This window comes from Drosophila ananassae (assembly GCF_017639315.1).
Source record: "Drosophila ananassae strain 14024-0371.13 chromosome Y unlocalized genomic scaffold, ASM1763931v2 tig00000098, whole genome shotgun sequence".
NCBI classification, from domain to species: domain Eukaryota; kingdom Metazoa; phylum Arthropoda; class Insecta; order Diptera; family Drosophilidae; genus Drosophila; species Drosophila ananassae.
Window position 1 is genome coordinate 115,359 of NW_025319060.1, and position 19,741 is coordinate 135,099.

At 39.1% G+C, this 19,741-nt stretch overlaps 1 protein-coding gene across 1 annotated transcript; it reads right to left on the reverse strand.

Annotated features, from left to right (window-relative positions):
- Positions 1-13,124: 13,124 nt before the first annotated feature.
- LOC26515164 lies at positions 13,125-19,369 on the reverse strand. The gene is made up of 2 exons (XM_032452760.2): positions 19,337-19,369; positions 13,125-15,613 (listed from the first exon to the last, which is right to left on the reverse strand). The coding sequence occupies exons 1-2, from the start codon at positions 19,367-19,369 to the stop codon at positions 13,127-13,129; spliced, it is 2,520 nt and encodes an 839-aa protein (XP_032308651.1). The 3' UTR covers positions 13,125-13,126.
- Positions 19,370-19,741: the final 372 nt, after the last annotated feature.

Here is a 19,741-nt window from a genome sequence, read left to right on the forward strand (position 1 = left end):
TTAATGAGGACAAAAAAAATTGGTGTGCAGTAGTCAACGCACTGTACAATGTTTTGGTGTGCAGTTGACTTACTGTACAATGAGTGAAACTTTATGACTGTTAGATTCACACATATATGTATGTATAGTTCTCATGTGTATGTATGTCCGATTAAAAAATTGATTTGTTTTTTGTTTTTAATGCATTTATTATAAAATAAAAAATTTAGAAATTATTTATATTTAAATTTAAACTAATTATAATAATTATTTTATGTTATTAAAGTATCTATATTTAAGTTATTAATATTAAAATGAAGGAACATTATTTTCTTTACCATGTCTTCAGTGCTGACAATTTTTGACCGTTTCTTGCAAATCAAATTTTTGGCAACAGAAAATGCCCTTTCCGATGCTGCACTGCTCGCGGGAGTATCTTGCTAATTTGATAAAGCAGAGGAAAACTGTCTGTATTTATTGACCACCACATCAGAACATCAAAATCTTGACTGTACGTTTTATTTACATTTTTATATGTTTGAAGTTCATCCTGAATATATGAGAAAATGTTGGTGCTATGAATAGGTTCTGAATAATCTGCAAATATGTTATCGATTTCTTGTGTAGGCTTAATTAATTTTTCAATGTCATCATTTTGGCTGTTTATATGAATATTAACCATCATTTCTTCTACGTCTTTAAAAGTTTGTACCTTTTCTAATTCTGAGAATTTAGTTAATTTATTAGTGGTCGGAAACAAAAACAGGGCAATGTTGTGATATTTTAATCTTCTATAACTATTTTTATATCATTTTCATTTGGTAAGGATATTATACCCTTGCAGAGGGTATTATAATTTTGGTCAAAAGTGTGCAACGCAGTGAAGGAGACATCTCCGACCCTATAAAGTATATATATTCTTGATCAGGATCACCTCCTGAGTCGATATAGGCATGTCCGTCTGTCCGTCTGTCTGTCTGTCCGTCTGTCCGTCTGTCTGTCTGTCTGTCGGTTTCTACGCAAACTAGTCTCTCAGTTTTAGAGCTATCGAGTTGAAACTTTGCACACATCCTTCTTTTCCTTGCAGGTAGTACATAAGTCGGAACGGCCGGGATCGGTCGACTATATCCTATAGCTGCCATATAACTGATTGATCGGAAATGCCATAACTTTGGTGTTTTTTAAGTTAGAGGGTTGGGAGATTCTACACATATTATATTTGACCAAAATATCTTATGTACAAAATTTAAGGATCGGCCGACTATATCCTATAGCTGTCATACAACGATCGGAATTGGCATAACTTTGGTGTTTTTTAAGTTAGAAAGATGGGACTTGGTACAGATTCTATTTTGGACAAAATAATCTGATTTGCAAAATTTCATAAGGATCGGCCGACTATATACGTCTTCTATATATCTAATAATATAAGATGCGTGGCGCCACCTAGCGGACTGCGACTGAACTGCAAGGGTATATCAACTTCGGCTCCGCCCGAAGTTAGCTTTCCTTTCTTGTTTTTTTTTATGTTATTTACTTGTGGAACAGTCAAGTGCAATGTTGGATAATCACTACCCTCTAGCTTTTTGGAGCAACATTCAAAAGGTGCTAGAAGGTTGACTATTCCGTTAATATTTATTAAATTTATATCCGTGATTCTTGAAATTTTATTTTTATCAGCCAAAATCTGCGAAATTTCCATCCAATTTAGCTCAACCGACTTTAAGAAGCTTTTAAGGGTGCTTGTTAAGTTATATTTTTGTCCAGATTTTTTAAAATACTTAACAAGCTTGCTGCAGCTAATAACCAGATCCAGCAATTCTGGTACTTCATTCACAAGTTTGCCAATCACATTGTGAATCAAGTGATTTGCACAGTGTATTGTGCTAAGTCCGTTGAATGCTGCTTTCATATTAGCTCCTCGGTCGGTAAGAATTATTGGGTCATCCATCATTAAATCAAATCCAAAGTCACGTAGGATTTGCTCAATTTTGTTTTTTATATGATTACCTAAGAAATGTTGTTATTAAATAATATATATATTATTTTATATTCCAATAACAATTTATAATTCTTACCCGTAAAAGAGGCTCCACCCATTGATTTCACTGCTAGCAGGCGGTTGTTAAGAGTGCCTTCTTTGACATAATGCAGAGTCAGTAAAATATATGATTCCCTAAAGAAATCGTCCGTCCAGATATCCGAAGTTATGCTATATCCGTATTGTTTCTGCTCTTTAATTTCGATTCTTACTTCATTGAAGTGAAAATCATAGAGTGCACCGATGTTTCTCGATATAGTTGTGGGATGCGGCAACAAAGAGTCAATATTGACGTTTTCTCCCAATTTCGCACCGACAGAAATAAAAAACTGTGCTAAGTTTTTTAACCCACAGTCCGAAATTAAATTAAAAGGTAGACCATTCTTAATTGTCCACTCAATTGTCCCCACGACTGGACTGCGCTTTCGGCTATTGGCCATAATGTAGAATTTGTGTTTCATAAAATTTTATGTGCTTTTGTCAATTTTATAAATGTTTTTCCACACGTTGCACACAACTGCATCAGTCGCCACTATGCCGTTGGTATCGACCAGTCGTGAAAAGGTGTCCCACACTTTGCTCCGACCACGTGAATCCGTAGGCTTAAGCTCACCCCAGCTAATAATTTTGATTTCAGATCGGCAGAGTACTCTTTAAAAGACGATTCAGTTGTCGTGTCCAGTATCTGATTGCAAACAGTTTTGTTTTAATATACAAGTGTACAAAATTTATACTACAAGTGAACATACAAATACATACATATACACTGCTGGCCAAAATAATAAGTACACAGATATAGTGTTTATTTGTTTCGATATAACTCGATTTTTATGCAATGCACACCCGCCATTTTTTTTATATTGATAAGTTACAATATTACACAATTTCTAAAATAAGAATGAAATATGGGAACCTCGTGTATTCAATACTAAGCTTAATTTTTTGCTGGGTGGTCGATTTTGGTCTGGTCAAAATAATAAGTACACCTATGTATTTGATAAATTTTAAAGGATTAAAGCTAGATTCGAGTTAAGATATGTTGGTTTTTATAATTTCGTAGCATATTTAAGTATATCCCAGGAAAAAATTTCTATAGTTGGGGAAAAAAAAAAGAATTGTACACCACAAATGTTATATTTGGCCAAAATATCTTATGAACAAAATTTCATAAGGATCGGCCGACTATGTCCTATAGCTGTCATAGAACGATCGGAACTTTGGTGTTTTTTAAGTAAGAAAGATGGGACTTGGTAAAGATTCTATTTCGGGCAAAATAATTCGATTTGCCGCATTTCAGAAGGATCGGCCGACTATATCCTATAGCTGACATATAACTGAACGATCGGATTTGGCAAAACTTTGGTGATTTTTAAGCTAGAATGATGGGACTTTCTACGGATTCCATTTTTAGCAATATAATCCGATTTTCCAATTATATAAATTAGACGCCATATATCTGAACGATCGGAAATGGAACAACCTAAACTTCAAGGGTATATAAACTTCGGCTCCGCCCGAAGTTAGCTTTACTTTCTTGTTTTTATTTTAATATTATAAAAATAATTTAATGAATTTAAAAACCGAAAACGAAAAGAACACAGTCCATTTATGCTCCCTTGAACCAATGTCCAGAACATACATAGGTTCCATCACCAGGTAATTGTCAACGCAATTTAATGGGCTACATAATGCAATATATGGTAAAATTTGATCAATTTCTTCTTTTAGGTGTACCGCGGAAACTGTGGATGATGGAACCTATGTTTGTTCTGGTGTTCCGTCATTTGGCGTTCCGTTAAACAAAATGCTCCAAAAAACAGAAAACGATAAGTTTACCGCTGGCCAAATATTTTATGCAAAAAATATATACAATAATTTTTGCCTGCACTTTTACTATTTATTTGGAAAATTTGTATAATACCAAGAATAAGGGTGTTCGGTTACCGAGCGTTTTCAAGAGTTCTATTTAATGTTCCAAATATAGGCTTTAATAAAAAACAGGCACTGTTCGATTTCCATGTATTAGTACAATTAATGTAATTGATTTGGTTTATACATGTATAATATACATATATATACATTCTAAATACAAATGACATATGTAACCTGCGTAGGGTTGAAGACAGAATCAGAATAAACTTGATGCTGTGGAGCGACCGAAAAATACCGCGAGAGAGCGAGAGCGAGCAACGATAGCGCATATCGGCAGATGCAGGTTGCCGATTGGTTGATTGCCCGCCTTGAAGCTCCGTCTTCACCCTCGCTGTTACTGCAGCTGGACGATGGAATCTCGGTAGCCAGTTGCAGAGCCAGAATCGAGCAGCGCTCGGAATTTCGGTAGAACTCCGGAGCGGTTTCTGTTCCACCACTTCACTTCGCTGAACGAGAAATAGCGTCGCGAGATGCGGAAACCTCGGGAGAGGGGTGTTGACCTTGAATACCAGCTGGCGAGTTGCCACCAAAATTCAGCAGACTACGAGTCCTGCGTCCACCCGCACGGCAGCTTGAAGCAGTGCAATGCTGAGTAGGTGACCAAATCCAAGGTACTTAATGCATAAATCCAGTCGCCTAACTTCGCCTAAAAGATTCTAAGGCGACAAGCTTAAATTATGTGACAATGTCCATCACAGTTTATTATGTGACAATGTCCATCACAGATCATGAATGCGGAAGAGTTGGTAATCCCAAATGCAGAGTTATATGGATTACCGATGCGGATTCTACGGTCCTCAGGTGAATTATCTCATTAACACGAGCTTGACAAATGAGCCTGCGATTACTAAACCTTTTGTTTAGCAGCTCCAATGCGACGTCATAATTTTTGTCCGTGAGCTCCAACGATCGAACAGTCTCCAAGGCAGATTCACGAAGGCAGGACCGCAGCCGCTGAAGCTTTCAGACCCGACTAATAATTGGGCCCGACTAATTAAATATACATTTTTTTTTTGCTCCAGGCACCAAATCACAAGTCCTGCCAGGCAAAAGCTTGGAAAAAAAGGGAGGACGAGCGTTCGACGGTGGAGCCGAACGGCAACGTCTGGAGAATTAGGGATGACCCGACGGAGGAATCATTCTACTGAATGGTTCGGATAAAATTTACTAAGACTGTCTTTTTTGTGAAGATAGAAATAACTTTTTGTCTAATTTTTTCATGTTCCGATCCACAAACAGCAGAGACCGACTGAGGAGGTGGCAAAGTTGTTAACGATGTAACTTTAAGTGGTCTTAGACGGATTTCACCTGCGCTGACTTCATATCCCAGATATTGACCTGTTGACATGAGAAAAGAACATTTGTTTTTTATATTTAATAAGAAACTATCATTCGTGAGACAATCAATTGTAATTTGCAATTTGCTACATATGCCGTCACTTCCAATACCCTCTAAGATAACTACATTGTTAATTCTTTTACCAACTAACTTAAGATTTTTTTTTTTTTTCAACGAATATTTTGTTGTTAAATAAAATCAAATGCATGGGCGGATGCTCGTGGCAGATTGCTGAGGCACCGCCCAGTGAATAAAAAATATAAGAGTTACCTCACGGCCGTCCCCGAGGCGACGACCTGCATGCCTTGGCGTGCGCGAGAAGGCTCTATATATAGCCAAAGAATTAAAAATTTTCTGTAGGTATCCGATCTGAATGAATTCTACACCAATCGAAAGGTTTTATTTTAATTAGATAATTTTTGTCCAAACATTTTCCAAAAGTCGTTTAGTTTGGGAAAAATTAGGGTGAAAGTAAAAAAATTAGAATCACTAAATTGGAGCTGTGGGAGACATTTTAGTCTTCAGATAGTCTTCGCATTTTTTCGCATTCTACTCCTAAATACGCGTCGATTATTAATTTCTTCAGAAGTTATTTAAGAAATTCGATTTAAACAGTTTTTTTAAAATTAAGGCAGTGTCTGTTTGTGCTTTTTATTGCTTGGCACTCCTGAATAAATTGGAGATGTTCGTTACTATTATATGAGCAATTTTTTTTCTACAACTTTTTGAAATACCTTAAGCTTATGTTAAAGAATTAAAAAAAAATGTGGTTATTAAAAAATTCATATCTTTATTTAAATGTGTGCTTTACACCCTCAAGAAAAGGTTATTTAAATGTATATATTTTAGTTTTTTTAAGACCATCGTCTTAATAGTAAACAAAACAAGAAAGGAAAGCTAACTTCGGGCGGAGCCGAAGTTGATATACCCTTGCAGTTGAGTCGCAGTCCGCTAGGTGGCGCCACGCATCTTATATTTATAACGAACGTACGGTTTTGTCGAACTATTAAGTACAGTAAACTGTCCCTAACACTGCACGAATGGCTTTTCATAGTCTGGATGACTCAAAAATGGAGCAGAGCACAGTTGCTTCTTGATCTCCTCAAAAGCTTCTTGTGCCATCGGATTCCACTGTAGTGATTTTCCTTTTAGGAGTTCGGTCAAGGAAAATATGATCGTTGAATACTTAGGAATGAAACGTTGGTACCAACCAGTCATTCCAAGGAATCGTCTGAGTTGTCGTTGGTTCTGAGGGATTGGAAATTCTTTTACAGCAGCAATTTTGTCTGGGTTGACTCGTAAGTTTTCTTCCCCAACTATATAACCAAGGTAGTCTACCTGTTTAAGACAAAACTGGCTTTTGTTAATGTTTATAGTTAGTCCTGCCTTCCGTAGTTGAGTGGCTACTTCAGATAGGTGTGATAGATGGGATTCGAAACTATTCGATAGAATCAACAGGTCGTCTAGGTAAACCAAAACGTTCTGCTTGAGATTGTACGGAATTACCAGGTCCATTAACCTGCACATTGTTTGGGGTGCATTCGTCAGTCCGAATGGCATCCGCTTGAATTGGTACAATGGTCTGTTCGGTATGGTAAAGGCAGTTTTTGCTCGAGAATCTTTGTCGAGGCATATTTGCCAAAAGGCGTCTTTAAGGTCAATCTTGGATATGCAGTGAACCGGTGGGAGACGGCTGAGGAGTGCTTCCATTATAGGAATAGGATAGGCATCCCTCGCGGTTACTGAGTTAAGTTTCCGAGCATCCAAACACAAACGAACCTTGCCTGGCTTGACATGAAGCATAACCGGTGAAGACCATGGTGAACTAGGTGCTTCCTCAATTACGTCCATTTCAAGCATGCGATCTATTTCGTCACAAAGCGATTTCTCTCTTGCGGGTGAAATGGGGTAAAAGCGTTGTTTGATTGGCTTCGCGTCGGCTACTTCAATATTGTGTTCGATTAACGACGTGTATCCTAGTCCCTCTTTTTCGAACGACGGAAAAGAGAGGATAACTGTCTTTAGTTGTGCCTGTTGTTTGAGGCTCAGAGGCGGTTGTAAGGAATCTGGTACACTAATTTCGTTTAAGAAACTGGAATGTAAGATGGAGATTCCGAAACGTTTCCAGAAATCTATTCCACAAATTAAGTCTTGCTTTATTGACGGTACTACTAAAAATGAAAACTCGGCTGATATTGAGTTGTAAGTTAGCGGAATTTTAACAAGGCCTAATACGGACTGTGTCTGTCCATCCGCGGTTCGGAATACTCCTTTTAAATTCTTAGGGAAAGGGTTTTGCGATATAACTTTTTGTGCTAAGCTTCCTCCTATAACACTCTTGTTAGCACCGCTATCTAGCAGTGCCAAAACTTCCTCACCGAAGACTGTAAGTGAAGTGAATGGTCGTATATCTTCACCGTTTCGTACAATTGACGAGATGGTAAAACTTCGCAAGTTCTTCTTTCTGCACCAAAATTCGCGCATACGTTGAGACGATCTTGCACTTACTGTGGCAGAACAGGGGTTACTAAATAATTCTTCTCTGCGCTTCTGGTACTCTGTGAGACGAATATGGTAGGGCTTAAGTGGTCTAGAGACTGTAGAACTGTTCAGTGTGCTGGTGATACTGGAATTTGTTGCTACTGGGTCCGAGGCTACTGGCGGACATCCCCTCTCGGATTGCGGCGGATATCCCTGGCGGAGTTTTCCGGGTTCGCGTTGCATTCAGAGCAGCTTGGCTTGTACGTATCGAGCAAGCCGCAACCATAGCAGAAAATTCGCCGTGGCTTAAGGCAATCATGATATCGATGACCTATCTCCTCGCAATTCCAGCATTTTACTTTCTCAGGTGATCTAATGGCCAAGACTTCGCCCGGACATTCCTCTTCGATTTCGCCGGGAGTATCCTCAAATTCTTCTTGAGCACATAGTTCGTCTACGAAATTCCCTCGCATAGTTGGTCGTGTTGTTGACCGAGTACGAAAACTACGGTAAAACTCTTCGTGCCTATGACATTCTTTTCGTAAACTTGCTAAATCTGGGGTATCTACATGTAAAAGTTCTAGTTTAAGGTCTGATCTTATGTTGTTCCTAACCTCAATAGCTATGTCGCCATCTGACATTGGTTCGCGCAATGAATCGGATATAGACAAGATTGAGTCAAGAAATTCATCAAAACTCTCATTTGTTCCTTGCTTTCTGCGTCTAATAGCGTTTTTAAGATCACGATCTGATCTCTGGTCCTGGTATCTTTCCTGCAAGTGACTGCACAGCTCGTACCAATTCATGTGTTCGGACGTTCTATGGATACGCCAATAGAATGAAAGTGCTGGTCCAGCGAATAGAAGATGGGCAAACTAACTAAGCAAGGGGAAATTACCATTAAGGCACTGGGAAGTAAGACAATTGACTCTGTAAATAAAATCTTCAACCGGAAGGTCATTGGTCGTACCACTGAACTTGATGCGCCAATTGGAAATGACATTAGAAATCCTATCTGGTTGTTCTAGTTGAATATCATTTGATCTAGCATTTGGTGGTCTATATCTCTGACTGTTGTTGCGTGCAGTGACATTGCTGGCATTGCTGACTCGTGGTAACGAAGGTGCTATATCGTTATCCCATTCAAGTTGGGCTTCTTCTTGTTGGTCTCGAGAGAATATGTTTAAATTCCTAATAGCTGTAGTTATTTGGTCACTAATTGAGGCTGTCATACTTGCTCTATAATTCTCCAATGAACTGGTAATAATTCTCTGAATACGTTCCTCTTGCATTGAGTTTTGTTCCCTAGAGATCCTATCCTGAATGAGTTCACGTCTAGGGTTCGAACTACCCGCTCTTGTTCTCTGATTATTAGTATTTGAACTATTGGAAGCCTGTGATCTGGTATTCATACGAGATCGTGGAATGGTTCCAGAATGATTTGGGTTAGATTCCTGGTCGGTCTGTATATTACTCGGCATTCTACGTTCGGAAGGAGTACACTGTCTATCTATCATCAAAGCTCGAGGACAGCTTTGCCTGCAGTTCGGACAGGTATCATTGTTTTCCAGCCATTCTAACAGAAATGCTTTGTGAAACTTATGCTTACAAGGAGTTTCCAAAATACTATCATTAGAGCTCGTATCGTTACAAATGGCACACAGCACCACACTCTCCAACGGAGTGGCTGCTATATTTTCGGTACTTCTTCTAAACGACATTGTCGCACAAGGTATACTAACGGAAGTTCGCGATAAATGATTTACTTAAGATTCAAGACGTAAATAATATATTCGATAATAATTTTAGAGGCTTACCCTCGGATCTTCCCATTGCGTTGATTATTATTCTAGGGCAGTAGAGATTTATTTTCACTAAACGGACTACTATATGAGAAGTAGAGGAGGACTATTTCGATATGAACCAGATATAGACAATCTCACTCTTACTTTTGCTGACACTAACTAAGCTGACATGGTATAAAATCGAGTTGGGCTCAATGATAAAAATCCTATGCCTGTCATAGTCGCCTTTTGATTCGGATTCGATTAGAATCCATGTTTCTTTGCATACTTTATAACCACGGTCTGTGTCCGACAGCTCTCAGAGTCACAGCAATCCACTGGTGTACATATGTACGCAAACGCTGACTCTACTTTATATATCAAATTTGGAAATTGGCCAAAGGAAAGGATTCAAAAAGGGATGGTAAATAATATATTCGATAATAATTTTAGAGGCTTACCCTCGGATCTTCCCATTGCGTTGATTATTATTCTAGGGCAGTAGAGATTTATTTTCACTAAACGGACTACTATATGAGAAGTAGAGGAGGACTATTTCGATATGAACCAGATATAGACAATCTCACTCTTACTTTTGCTGACACTAACTAAGCTGACATGGTATAAAATCGAGTTGGGCTCAATGATAAAAATCCTATGCCTGTCATAGTCGCCTTTTGATTCGGATTCGATTAGAATCCATGTTTCTTTGCATACTTTATAACCACGGTCTGTGTCCGACAGCTCTCAGAGTCACAGCAATCCACTGGTGTACATATGTACGCAAACGCTGACTCTACTTTATATATCAAATTTGGAAATTGGCCAAAGGAAAGGATTCAAAAAGGGATGGTAAATAGAGTGGGGCTTTTTGGGCTGATTCATATAACCCACGTTGTTCGGTTAAATATACACGAATCTCGGCGCTTACGCTGGGCGCCAAAAATCTGTAACGAACGTACGGTTTTGTCGAACTATTAAGTACAGTAAACTGTCCCTAACACTGCACGAATGGTCTCTGCCGCGCCTCCTCTGTCTACTTGGGGACGGCTGGGCTCAGTCGAAAGGGGCGTGGGTGATGGCACGGCAATCTAGACCAAGTACGTTACGGATTTTCTCGTAGACAGAGATGGGGAAGTTGGAAAGGAACGAAGGAAGTAGGCTGATCCTGGGTGGTTGATTCTACTGGCCCTGATACCTGAAAGACTGGATGTTGTGGTCCTTCTTCTATACCCTCCCTACCATGTAGACGTTTCACCAAACAGTGGGGGTCTACCCATGTTCAACTGCAATGTTCGGATCCGAAGAGCTCCAAGTGAAAGATATTAGTTCATGTTCATTTCGTATAATTAAATATTCTCAAAATTAGCGGTACTAAACTAAAATTACAACTAATCTTCATAGTTTGGGATAGAAAAGCAGAACATAGCAGGGATTTCCCGTTGTACTTATCTATATGTATGCAACTATTACTCTTGTTTTCTTTACTCACTCAGCTCTGCAGATTCTGCATCCATCGTTGGGCCCAAGATGACATAGGTGATCTTTGCTGTGGACTTAATGCTATTAGAGAATTGTACAATGGGGAAAAGACCTGGCTGATCTCTCTTTCGAGGCTGGGTGGGTTTGCTTAGAGACTAAATTTAAGGATAAGGTCCTACACTAATTAATTCATACTCGTAAATGACTGCATCTATGCAATAACTTTATGAAATTCCATTTATAGTACTACAATAATGGGAATTGTTATTATGGTTGGGAGTCGATACTTTTGTGGCGCAGCTATCGGGGTTCGCCGTGGAGATTACTATTATTGTTGGGAGTCGATACTTTTGTGGCGCAGCTATCGAGGTTCGCCGTGAAGATTACTCGCGTCAATCCGCGTTATGTACACTATGGACCCCCATACATGCTCGCAGGCATGATCATCGTGCTTAAAAACTAAATATTTGGCTATGTGGGTCCTATGCCGCTCCCCAAAATCATGACGGCAGCTCGCTTAAGCCAAAAAGAAAAACCTAATCGGGGGCGGCGGCATCCGTTGGTTGCTACTGCATCTGCTGAACGACACCTTATCGCCAACCGGTGAGAAGATAGGAATCGGGGTACGGTGCACTGATGGTACGATGCGGCTACAAGCCCATGTGTGTCCCACTGATTCGGCGGGGGGGTGGCTTTGGTGGTGCTACTGCCTCCTGACTGATCCGAGGTCCGATCCGAGGCCACTTGCCACACGGAGAGCCTATCAGGCTGATCCTGGGCAAATGGGATACCTGGCAAGGGATTAGTCAGGTTTTAAACTTTCACTATTTCACTTATTTGGGAGTCTCACCTAATGAATTTTTAACCCACACACAAACACAAGAAGTTTTTATTATTATAATGTCTTAAATTTGCCTGCGGCCTGCACTGCTTTCACTGTATAGTTTCTGTTTCTCTCTACACGTGTCCGCGGGATCTTCTTATTATTTCACAATATGTACTCGAGGCTCTTCACTCAGCAAAAGATCAGAATGAAATGATTTCTGCGAGAAGAGGTATGTACAGCCATTCCCTGCTGCACTAAAGCTTCACAACCTAACGGTAAGATCGAATGATTTTCTACCTACTTTTGGTCAGTGGATGCGTGGGTAACAGGGCTTTGCGTATGTGTCTTTCAAATTGGTTTCTCCCTTCTCTCTCCATACACTAAGGGTAAGAAATATTGGCCTGCCTAGGAAGTCAAGTATTTTGTATTTTTATATAGGGTGCTCGCTACATATTATTAGATATATAACGGATCGTATAAAGTCGGCCGATCCTTATGAAATTTGGCAGATAGGATGAGTTGCCAAATTCTAACTTAAAAAACAACGAAATACCTTCTAACTTAAAAAACAACGAAGTTATGGTATTTCCGATCAATCAGTTATATGGCAGCAATAGGATATAATCGACCGATCCCGGCCGTTCCTACTTATATACTGCCTGCAAAGGAACGAAGGGTGTGTGCAAAGTTTCAACTCGATAGCTTTAAAACTGAGAGACTAGTTTGCGTAGAAACAGACAGACGGACAGACGGACATGCTCATATTGACTCAGGAGATGATCCTGATCAAGAATATATATACTTTATAGGGTCGGAGATGTCTCCTTCACTGCGTTGCACACTTTTGACCAAAATTAGAATACCCTCTGCAAGGGTATAAAAATAAAATTAAGAATATTTAGTGTGAATCATTTTCGGTCAAAACGTTATTTGCATTGTATACGCCGACAGCGACAAATGCTCAATCCTCTCTCACATCAATCGTTTGCTAATGTTCGGGTACTGCGTGCGTCGGCTTCTTACAGTGTTAAGTGTGTTTCTTAAACGTGTTTGGTCACGGCTGTTCTACTTGATTGAAGTAGCCATAAAAAGCTTTTAGAGACCATAAGATACAACTCTTAGATCGCAATAAAAAAAAAAGACACGTTTAACCTCAGTTCTTCAAGAAGTTCTTCAGATTTCATCTTAAAATAAATTAATTATTTGCAACATTAAATTTATTATTACGTTTTAATTTAAATAAACAAAAAAAATTCACAATTTTATAGAAAGTCATAGATTTCAATCATCCTGAGAAAAAGTTCCATCGACGATTGAATGAAACAACTAACTAGGAAGCATACCAAGCAAAGCCATACAACTACATCGATATCATTATATTTCCTTGGACTAGGGTCACAAGCTATTGGTTCCGTTCGACCAAAGAAAATTATGACAATGCTAATAGAAATAAATAATTTAGCCATAAATATGCAGCTTCTTTCCCACCTACAAAATGCACTTCGATCGGTGCCGAATCGCCATGGCCCAATAATCGGCTGAAATAAATACCAATTACCCATGTAACCTTCCATTGCGTTTGAAAATCTTATTTTCCATGTATAAGATAATTTTTCTGCAGTTATTGAATGGGGAAAAGTTTTGTCCGTCTTATGATATGGGTCTAAATGAGATTTTCGCACCCACTGCTGAAAGCGAAAGTATTGTGTACGTTCGCTCACTATATCACTTATTATAATGGAACGGCAAAAAAAATGAGGATAAATTCCCGAATTATCATGACGTATTACTATTGCAGATGGTAACGGAATAAGTTGACGACAAATTCGAAAAGAAATAGTGCAATTTCTTTGAAATGTTCGATAAATGGGATCTTGATATACTATAATTTGGGATATTTCATTCGAATATTTAAATGAAAATATAATATTCGCAGACGTGCCAGCATTGTATCTTCCCCCAAAAGTGAACCTCAATACCATATCACCACGATAGCATGGATCACTTGTTATATATTGTTCGACATATAATCTTCTATCCCAGTCGGATATTTTTTTCATATTAAAAAAAATGTAAACGACTCCAGAGATAGTAATACATATATAAAATATTATCATTTGATAATTTGGCTCTACTACAGGACGTTCTAAATGACATTTGAGATTCATTGGCAATGCAATTATTGGCATTGCGTCAGCATCGAAATCGCTAATAAAGTTACACTTGCAATGTATACCAAAATATACGCTTCGGTTCATTTCGGGCATGCAGGCAAAATTTTGCCAGCTTGGTTCGGGCCGAGCATAATTCCAAATTCGGCAGCTTCTTATTTCAGTAGAAAATGCAAAATAGGCACCATTCTGGTCAAAGGAGCTCAAAGGTTCTGTCAAATTCGCGGCTCGAAGGTATATATATACAGGTCGCGATTTTTCACATCGGTTTCTGAGCAATATCGTGGTTGGTTGTTGGCCTCCAGTTCTAACCCGGCAAGTAGAATCCAGAACCTGCATATCTTCAAGCTTAGGTACATTAGTCATTCGCATTAGCACATGATAGTCTATGTCTGCTTGAGTAAAAGTGACTCCTAGTACGGAGTGTCCATATAATTCGGTTCTATACATACGAACCTCGGATGGGCTATAAACATTATCGTGAATAACATTTTCCACATCCTCCTCTGGGTCATCTAAATCTATACCACGAGGGAAAATCTGGATATTAGATTCATCACTAAAAGTCTCACCAGCCGAAAAATTCATTTTTAATTTAGAAATATATTGAAAAGGTTCAAGAATCTCTTGAGTTTTTTGCCAGATTGCATTAGTGGTGTATGCGTTAACAACCAGAACTTGAGTAGTCGATTCTTGTTCTGGATACCACCAGTATTGACTTTGTTTATGACTTCGAACCGAAAGTAGAACTTCATCTGATTGGAGACGTCGTCTTAACTCTTGAAGAAGTTTGTCAGTAAATATAAGAGTATGCATTGCATCGGCTGACTCAAATTCAATGTTCCGTTCTTGGTCCAGATCAAAACTTTCCATCCGCATATTAAACGTTGATCGAACAATAAGTTTTGGCCCTTCCTCTGGATGAAGACGCCGCGCAGTTCCCATTCCCATATAAAATAAACAACTACTTAGTTTCCAATGTGCATGCAACCAATTATTTATATGTTCTAAGCCCTGTGGCCGAAGAGTAGACATTTGCTCTAATCTGTTTCTAAAATTGTCAATATTCAAGCAAGATTCTGACTCTGCCCGACATTGAGATTTTGGAATATATTCCCACTCAGCATTAAATTTATTAAGAATGTCGCATAATTCATTTACCATCGTATCATAGTAGTTATCCATTAATGTATTTAGTTCATTACTGCTTATTATTAATCTAAACGTAGACGAAATCATTTGAAGCATCCGTGCGATGACATTGACGTCCATATCATCAAGAGGTTCCAGAGACAGAACTACCCTCTTAGTAAGTCGCACTAAATGAGCGAGCTGTACAGTTGTTTGTGGTTGGTATACAAAAAGGGTTTCAATAAAGTTGACTAATCTCTCCTTGGATTTTACTAACTTGGCTACCTGATAAAGAAGTAAAAAAGTTTTTTGCCAATCTGCATATTTTAGCCATTGGCGGGCATGGGATAAATGTTTATGTATTGTGAGTTCAGTATCTTCAATTTCTAACCGGCGCACATCAACGGTAACAGTAATATCGGCACATACATAAAAATTATCGCAAACCTTTATTAGAGAAAAGAAAAAATATTATGAAACATTTTTTAAGTCATGCCTTTGGAAAGTAAATGCATTGAAAGTAAATGTATAAAATAAAAAAAAAAAAATAAATAAATAAAGTTTTTGTTATAATTCTGAAAAACAAAAAAAAAAACAAGAAAGGAAAGCTAACTTCGGGCGGAGCCGAAGTTGATATACCCTTGCAGTTAAGATTGTTCCATTTCCGATCGTTCAGATATATGACGTCTAATTTATATAATTGGAAAATCGGATTATATTGCTAAAAATGGAATCCGTAGAAAGTCCCATCATTCTAGCTTAAAAATCACCAAAGTTATGCCAAATCCGATCGTTCAGTTATATGTCAGCTATAGGATATAGTCGGCCGATCCTTATGAAATTTGGCAAATCGGATTATTTTGCCCAAAATAGAATCTGTACCAAGTCCCATCTTTCTAACTTAAAAAACACCAAAGTTCCGATCGTAATATGATAGCTATAGGATCCTTATGAAATATTTTGGCCAAATATAACATGTGTGAAAAGGGCCAACCCTCTATCTTAAAAAACAACAAAGTTATGGCATTTCCGATCAATTAGTTATATGGCAGATATGGGATACATAGGATAGTAGACCGATATGGTACTTATATAGTACCTGCAAGGAATTTATTTCAGCAGTTTCAATTATATAGCTTGGTACTGCTTCGGTAGCAGCAGTTTCACCAGGCGGCTCCTACGGTACTACCCTATGTTGATAAGGTTGGTTGGAGAAACTTCCTTCGTTATTACTTGCCCTTTAGGCTAAGCAACCAATTTATAATAATAAAACGGAAAAATTACGGCAAAGCCTGATTAACGATATTATGAGTTCGTTATTGTGTGAAGCTCTAAAACGTACTGGCATAAAGCTAAAAAAATTGCAAATACCACGCAAATATGTTTAGTTTACGGGCTATGCATGGGCATCCGGCCAGACGCTGCATCAGCAGTTTGGCCAAAAGCAAGAAATCGTGCATTCTTACAAGCAAGCGATTAGTCGCTGGATCCCGAGACCAGACCCGTAAAATTGCTGCCATGAACAAACCTAAGGAACGACTCCCGATCTTCTATAGGCACGTCAGACAGCACTTCAGAAAGTTGGAGCAATTGGCACCTGGCGAGGATCCCTGTTATTTGCTGTATTGTGTGAATAGCAGGGACCGTAATCATAATGAATTTTATTTTAAAAATCACAAAATAACATAGCTTGCAAATAACTGTTAACCGATTCGAGCGGTCTCAAAATAAGTGTTTGTCAGTGAGACTTTGAGCAAAAAGTCTGAGAGCAACCGATTGAGTTGCTCGTATACAAATTTTGCTCGCGCTCAGTCAAAGCACACTTTTTTCTGTTTTCGTTTGGTCTGCTCATTCTAGGACCGTTTGCTTTCGTTCGACGATTCAAAAGGTCTTTTATGCATGTATATGTGTATGTGAAGTTTAGTGGGCTTAACTTGTCAATTTGCTTTGTAAATCTCTCGTGTAAACCGTGATTCATCAAATTTATTGAAAATGGGACGAGAACTTAATAAAAAAGTGCATCAATTTTTTATATTTTACAAAATGGACAACAAAGTTGTCCAAAGATTAGTTATTAAGCTTAACTCAGAATAAATGAATTTAAAAGGAAACTATTCATTGTACCCTTGCAGAGGGTATCATAATTTTGGTCAAAAGTGTGCAACGCAGTGAAGGAGACATCTCCGACCCTATAAAGTATATATATTCTTGATCAGGATCACCTCCTGAGTCGATATGAGCATGTCCGTCTGTCTGTCTGCCCGTCTGTCTGTTTCTACGCAAACTAGTCTCTCAGTTTTAAAGCTATCGAGTTCAAACTTTGCACACATCCTTCTTTCCTTTGCAGGCAGTATATGAGTCCGAACGGCCGGGATCGGTCGACTATATCCTATAGCTGCCATATAACTGATTGATCGGAAATGCCATAACTTTGGTGTTTTTTAAGTTAGAGGGTTGGGACTTTTCTTGTACAAAATTTCATAAAGATCGGCCGACTATATCCTATAGCTGTCATAGAACGATCGAAATTGGCATAACTTTGGTGTTTTTTAAGATAGAAAGATGGAATTTGGTACAGATTCTATTTTGGGAAAAACTCAGTCAATCGGTCTTTCACTGAGTCTCTCTGTGCGAGTGTCACTCAAATCTCTCATTGAGCGATGTTCGGTAGATGAGAGTTTCATGATTTGCTCATCGTAATTCGTTCAACAGAAAACCGAAACAAAACAAAACAAAGCCTGCTGCTCAGAGAGGAACCGAAACGGCATGCTTTGTTTCGGTTGCTCTTGCAAACAGAGCGTAAACAAAAAAACGGTTAACAGTTATTTGCAAGCTATGCAAAATAATTATTATTTTTTGAGCCACAAAAGTAATCAAAATTCTCTATGCTATGTATTCTATGAGCGATAAAACACAAATTAAAAGTAATCAAAAAAAGTGATCTTTAATTTATTTTTGCTCAAAAATATGACTGCCAAGTATTGTAACAAATGTCGCGGCTAGTTCGCAGAGTTTGTAGATCGTTCCACCGAACTTATAGATTCGACGAGACTGCCAGAGCCCAGAAATAACACAGGGTGCTTCGTTTGACAATATCCCCTTTTATTTCTATCTTGTTTACAATGGGTGTAAGGGTGAATCCTCGCTAACTCTCCGAATGCTGCGGCTCGGATCCGCCGATCGCTCGTCCTCCCGTCGTTTCCCGGTCACGTTCCTGTTCGTCTCGCGGTTCCCTCAGTTCGGTCTCACGTACTCCAGCTGTGGGGCCTATGCTGCTCTTCTCCTGCCGCTGTCACTGCACCCGGTTGCGCTTTCGTTGTTGGGCCTACCTACGAAATGCCTACCTATCCCACAGGGCACAGCCCCGGTTGCGTTCGCCACTCACCTCCAAACACCTGCGTGCCTACGCTCCGCAGGATGTATGGCTGACCGTAGGATGGAGTCGCGCCTCCTTCACTCCAGGTGTCTTGCTGTGCGTACGCCACATCGGCTGTATCAGGAGTCTCCAGACTTGACCGGGGTGTCCCTGTTTGGTTGGCCGCATTTATTTATAAATAAATAAATGGATTATGGCACAAGCTGTGTGTTCTGAACATCATTGTTTTGGACCAATATTCCACCAGCCAATAAAGCGCATTAAACAGTCCGTTTTCCTGGATGTAACGGTGTTTTGACATTCACTTAAGGGTTAGCTTCTCTCCAAATGCGGCAGTTTCGTTTGTTGAAAAGCCTTTCAATCAGTAGTGCGCTTCATCGCTAAATAAAATTCGCTTACGAAAATCCGGAACAATGGCAATCTCGCTTTGGCCAATTTGGCCAATTTTTTTCGTCCCTGGTTGGTTTTATATACGATCACACCTGGATAAGGCCAGACCGATCTGTCGCCATTGCTATGACACCAGGATACCTGGAACCCGACTCGATTTAACCTTTGGCATTAGTTCTCTCAGCCGTAGAGAGGAAGAAAGAGATCGTGAGGTGCTGCCTCTCAACAAAACTAGTTGCAGGGTTATCAGGAGACGATCAGCAGTTGTCAGCGGTCGTCATGTTCGGAGGAGCAGAAATTAAGGCCATGATAGACACCGGGGCAACAAAGCTTTCGCCCAGGAGGACGTGTGGTTTTGGTGCCTGGCGCCGGTTCGGCTCACGTTTCCCTCCGTTTGGACTCACGTGCTCCAGTTGCGGGGCCAGATCCTTGGTCATTTTTTGGACAGGTAAAATCAAAAATTTAAAAACTCATAGCCTAAAACATATAAATTTACAAAAAAAATTTGATTTCCATCATTGCCCGTCCCTTAAAACTTAAAAAATTAACAAAAAACTCTATGCCCATCATGGCCCTTATAAACTATGATTTTACGAAGCAAGCGAAAAAATGTACGGCAACAAATACGAGTATGTACTGGTTCAATGTACCATAGGTATTATATACATATGTTTTATGTGTTTTCCCGAACTACTGTAACCGATTCTTTTATGACAAGTGTGTGTACATTTTCTGGATTTCCCCTTGACAGGTATAAGTTAAAAATTTTCCAAAAATGACGTGTTAGACTTTTTAAGCAATACAAATTA

Bases quoted from the DNA above. Each gene is read 5' to 3' on its own strand.
- LOC26515164 (XM_032452760.2), bottom strand. From the start codon at position 19,369: ATGACCAAGGATCTGGCCCCGCAACTGGAGCAC. The intron at 15,614-19,336 runs GTGAGTCCAAAC...TCTCTAATAAAG, and splicing joins TGGCCCCGCAACTGGAGCAC to GTTTGCGATAATTTTTATGT.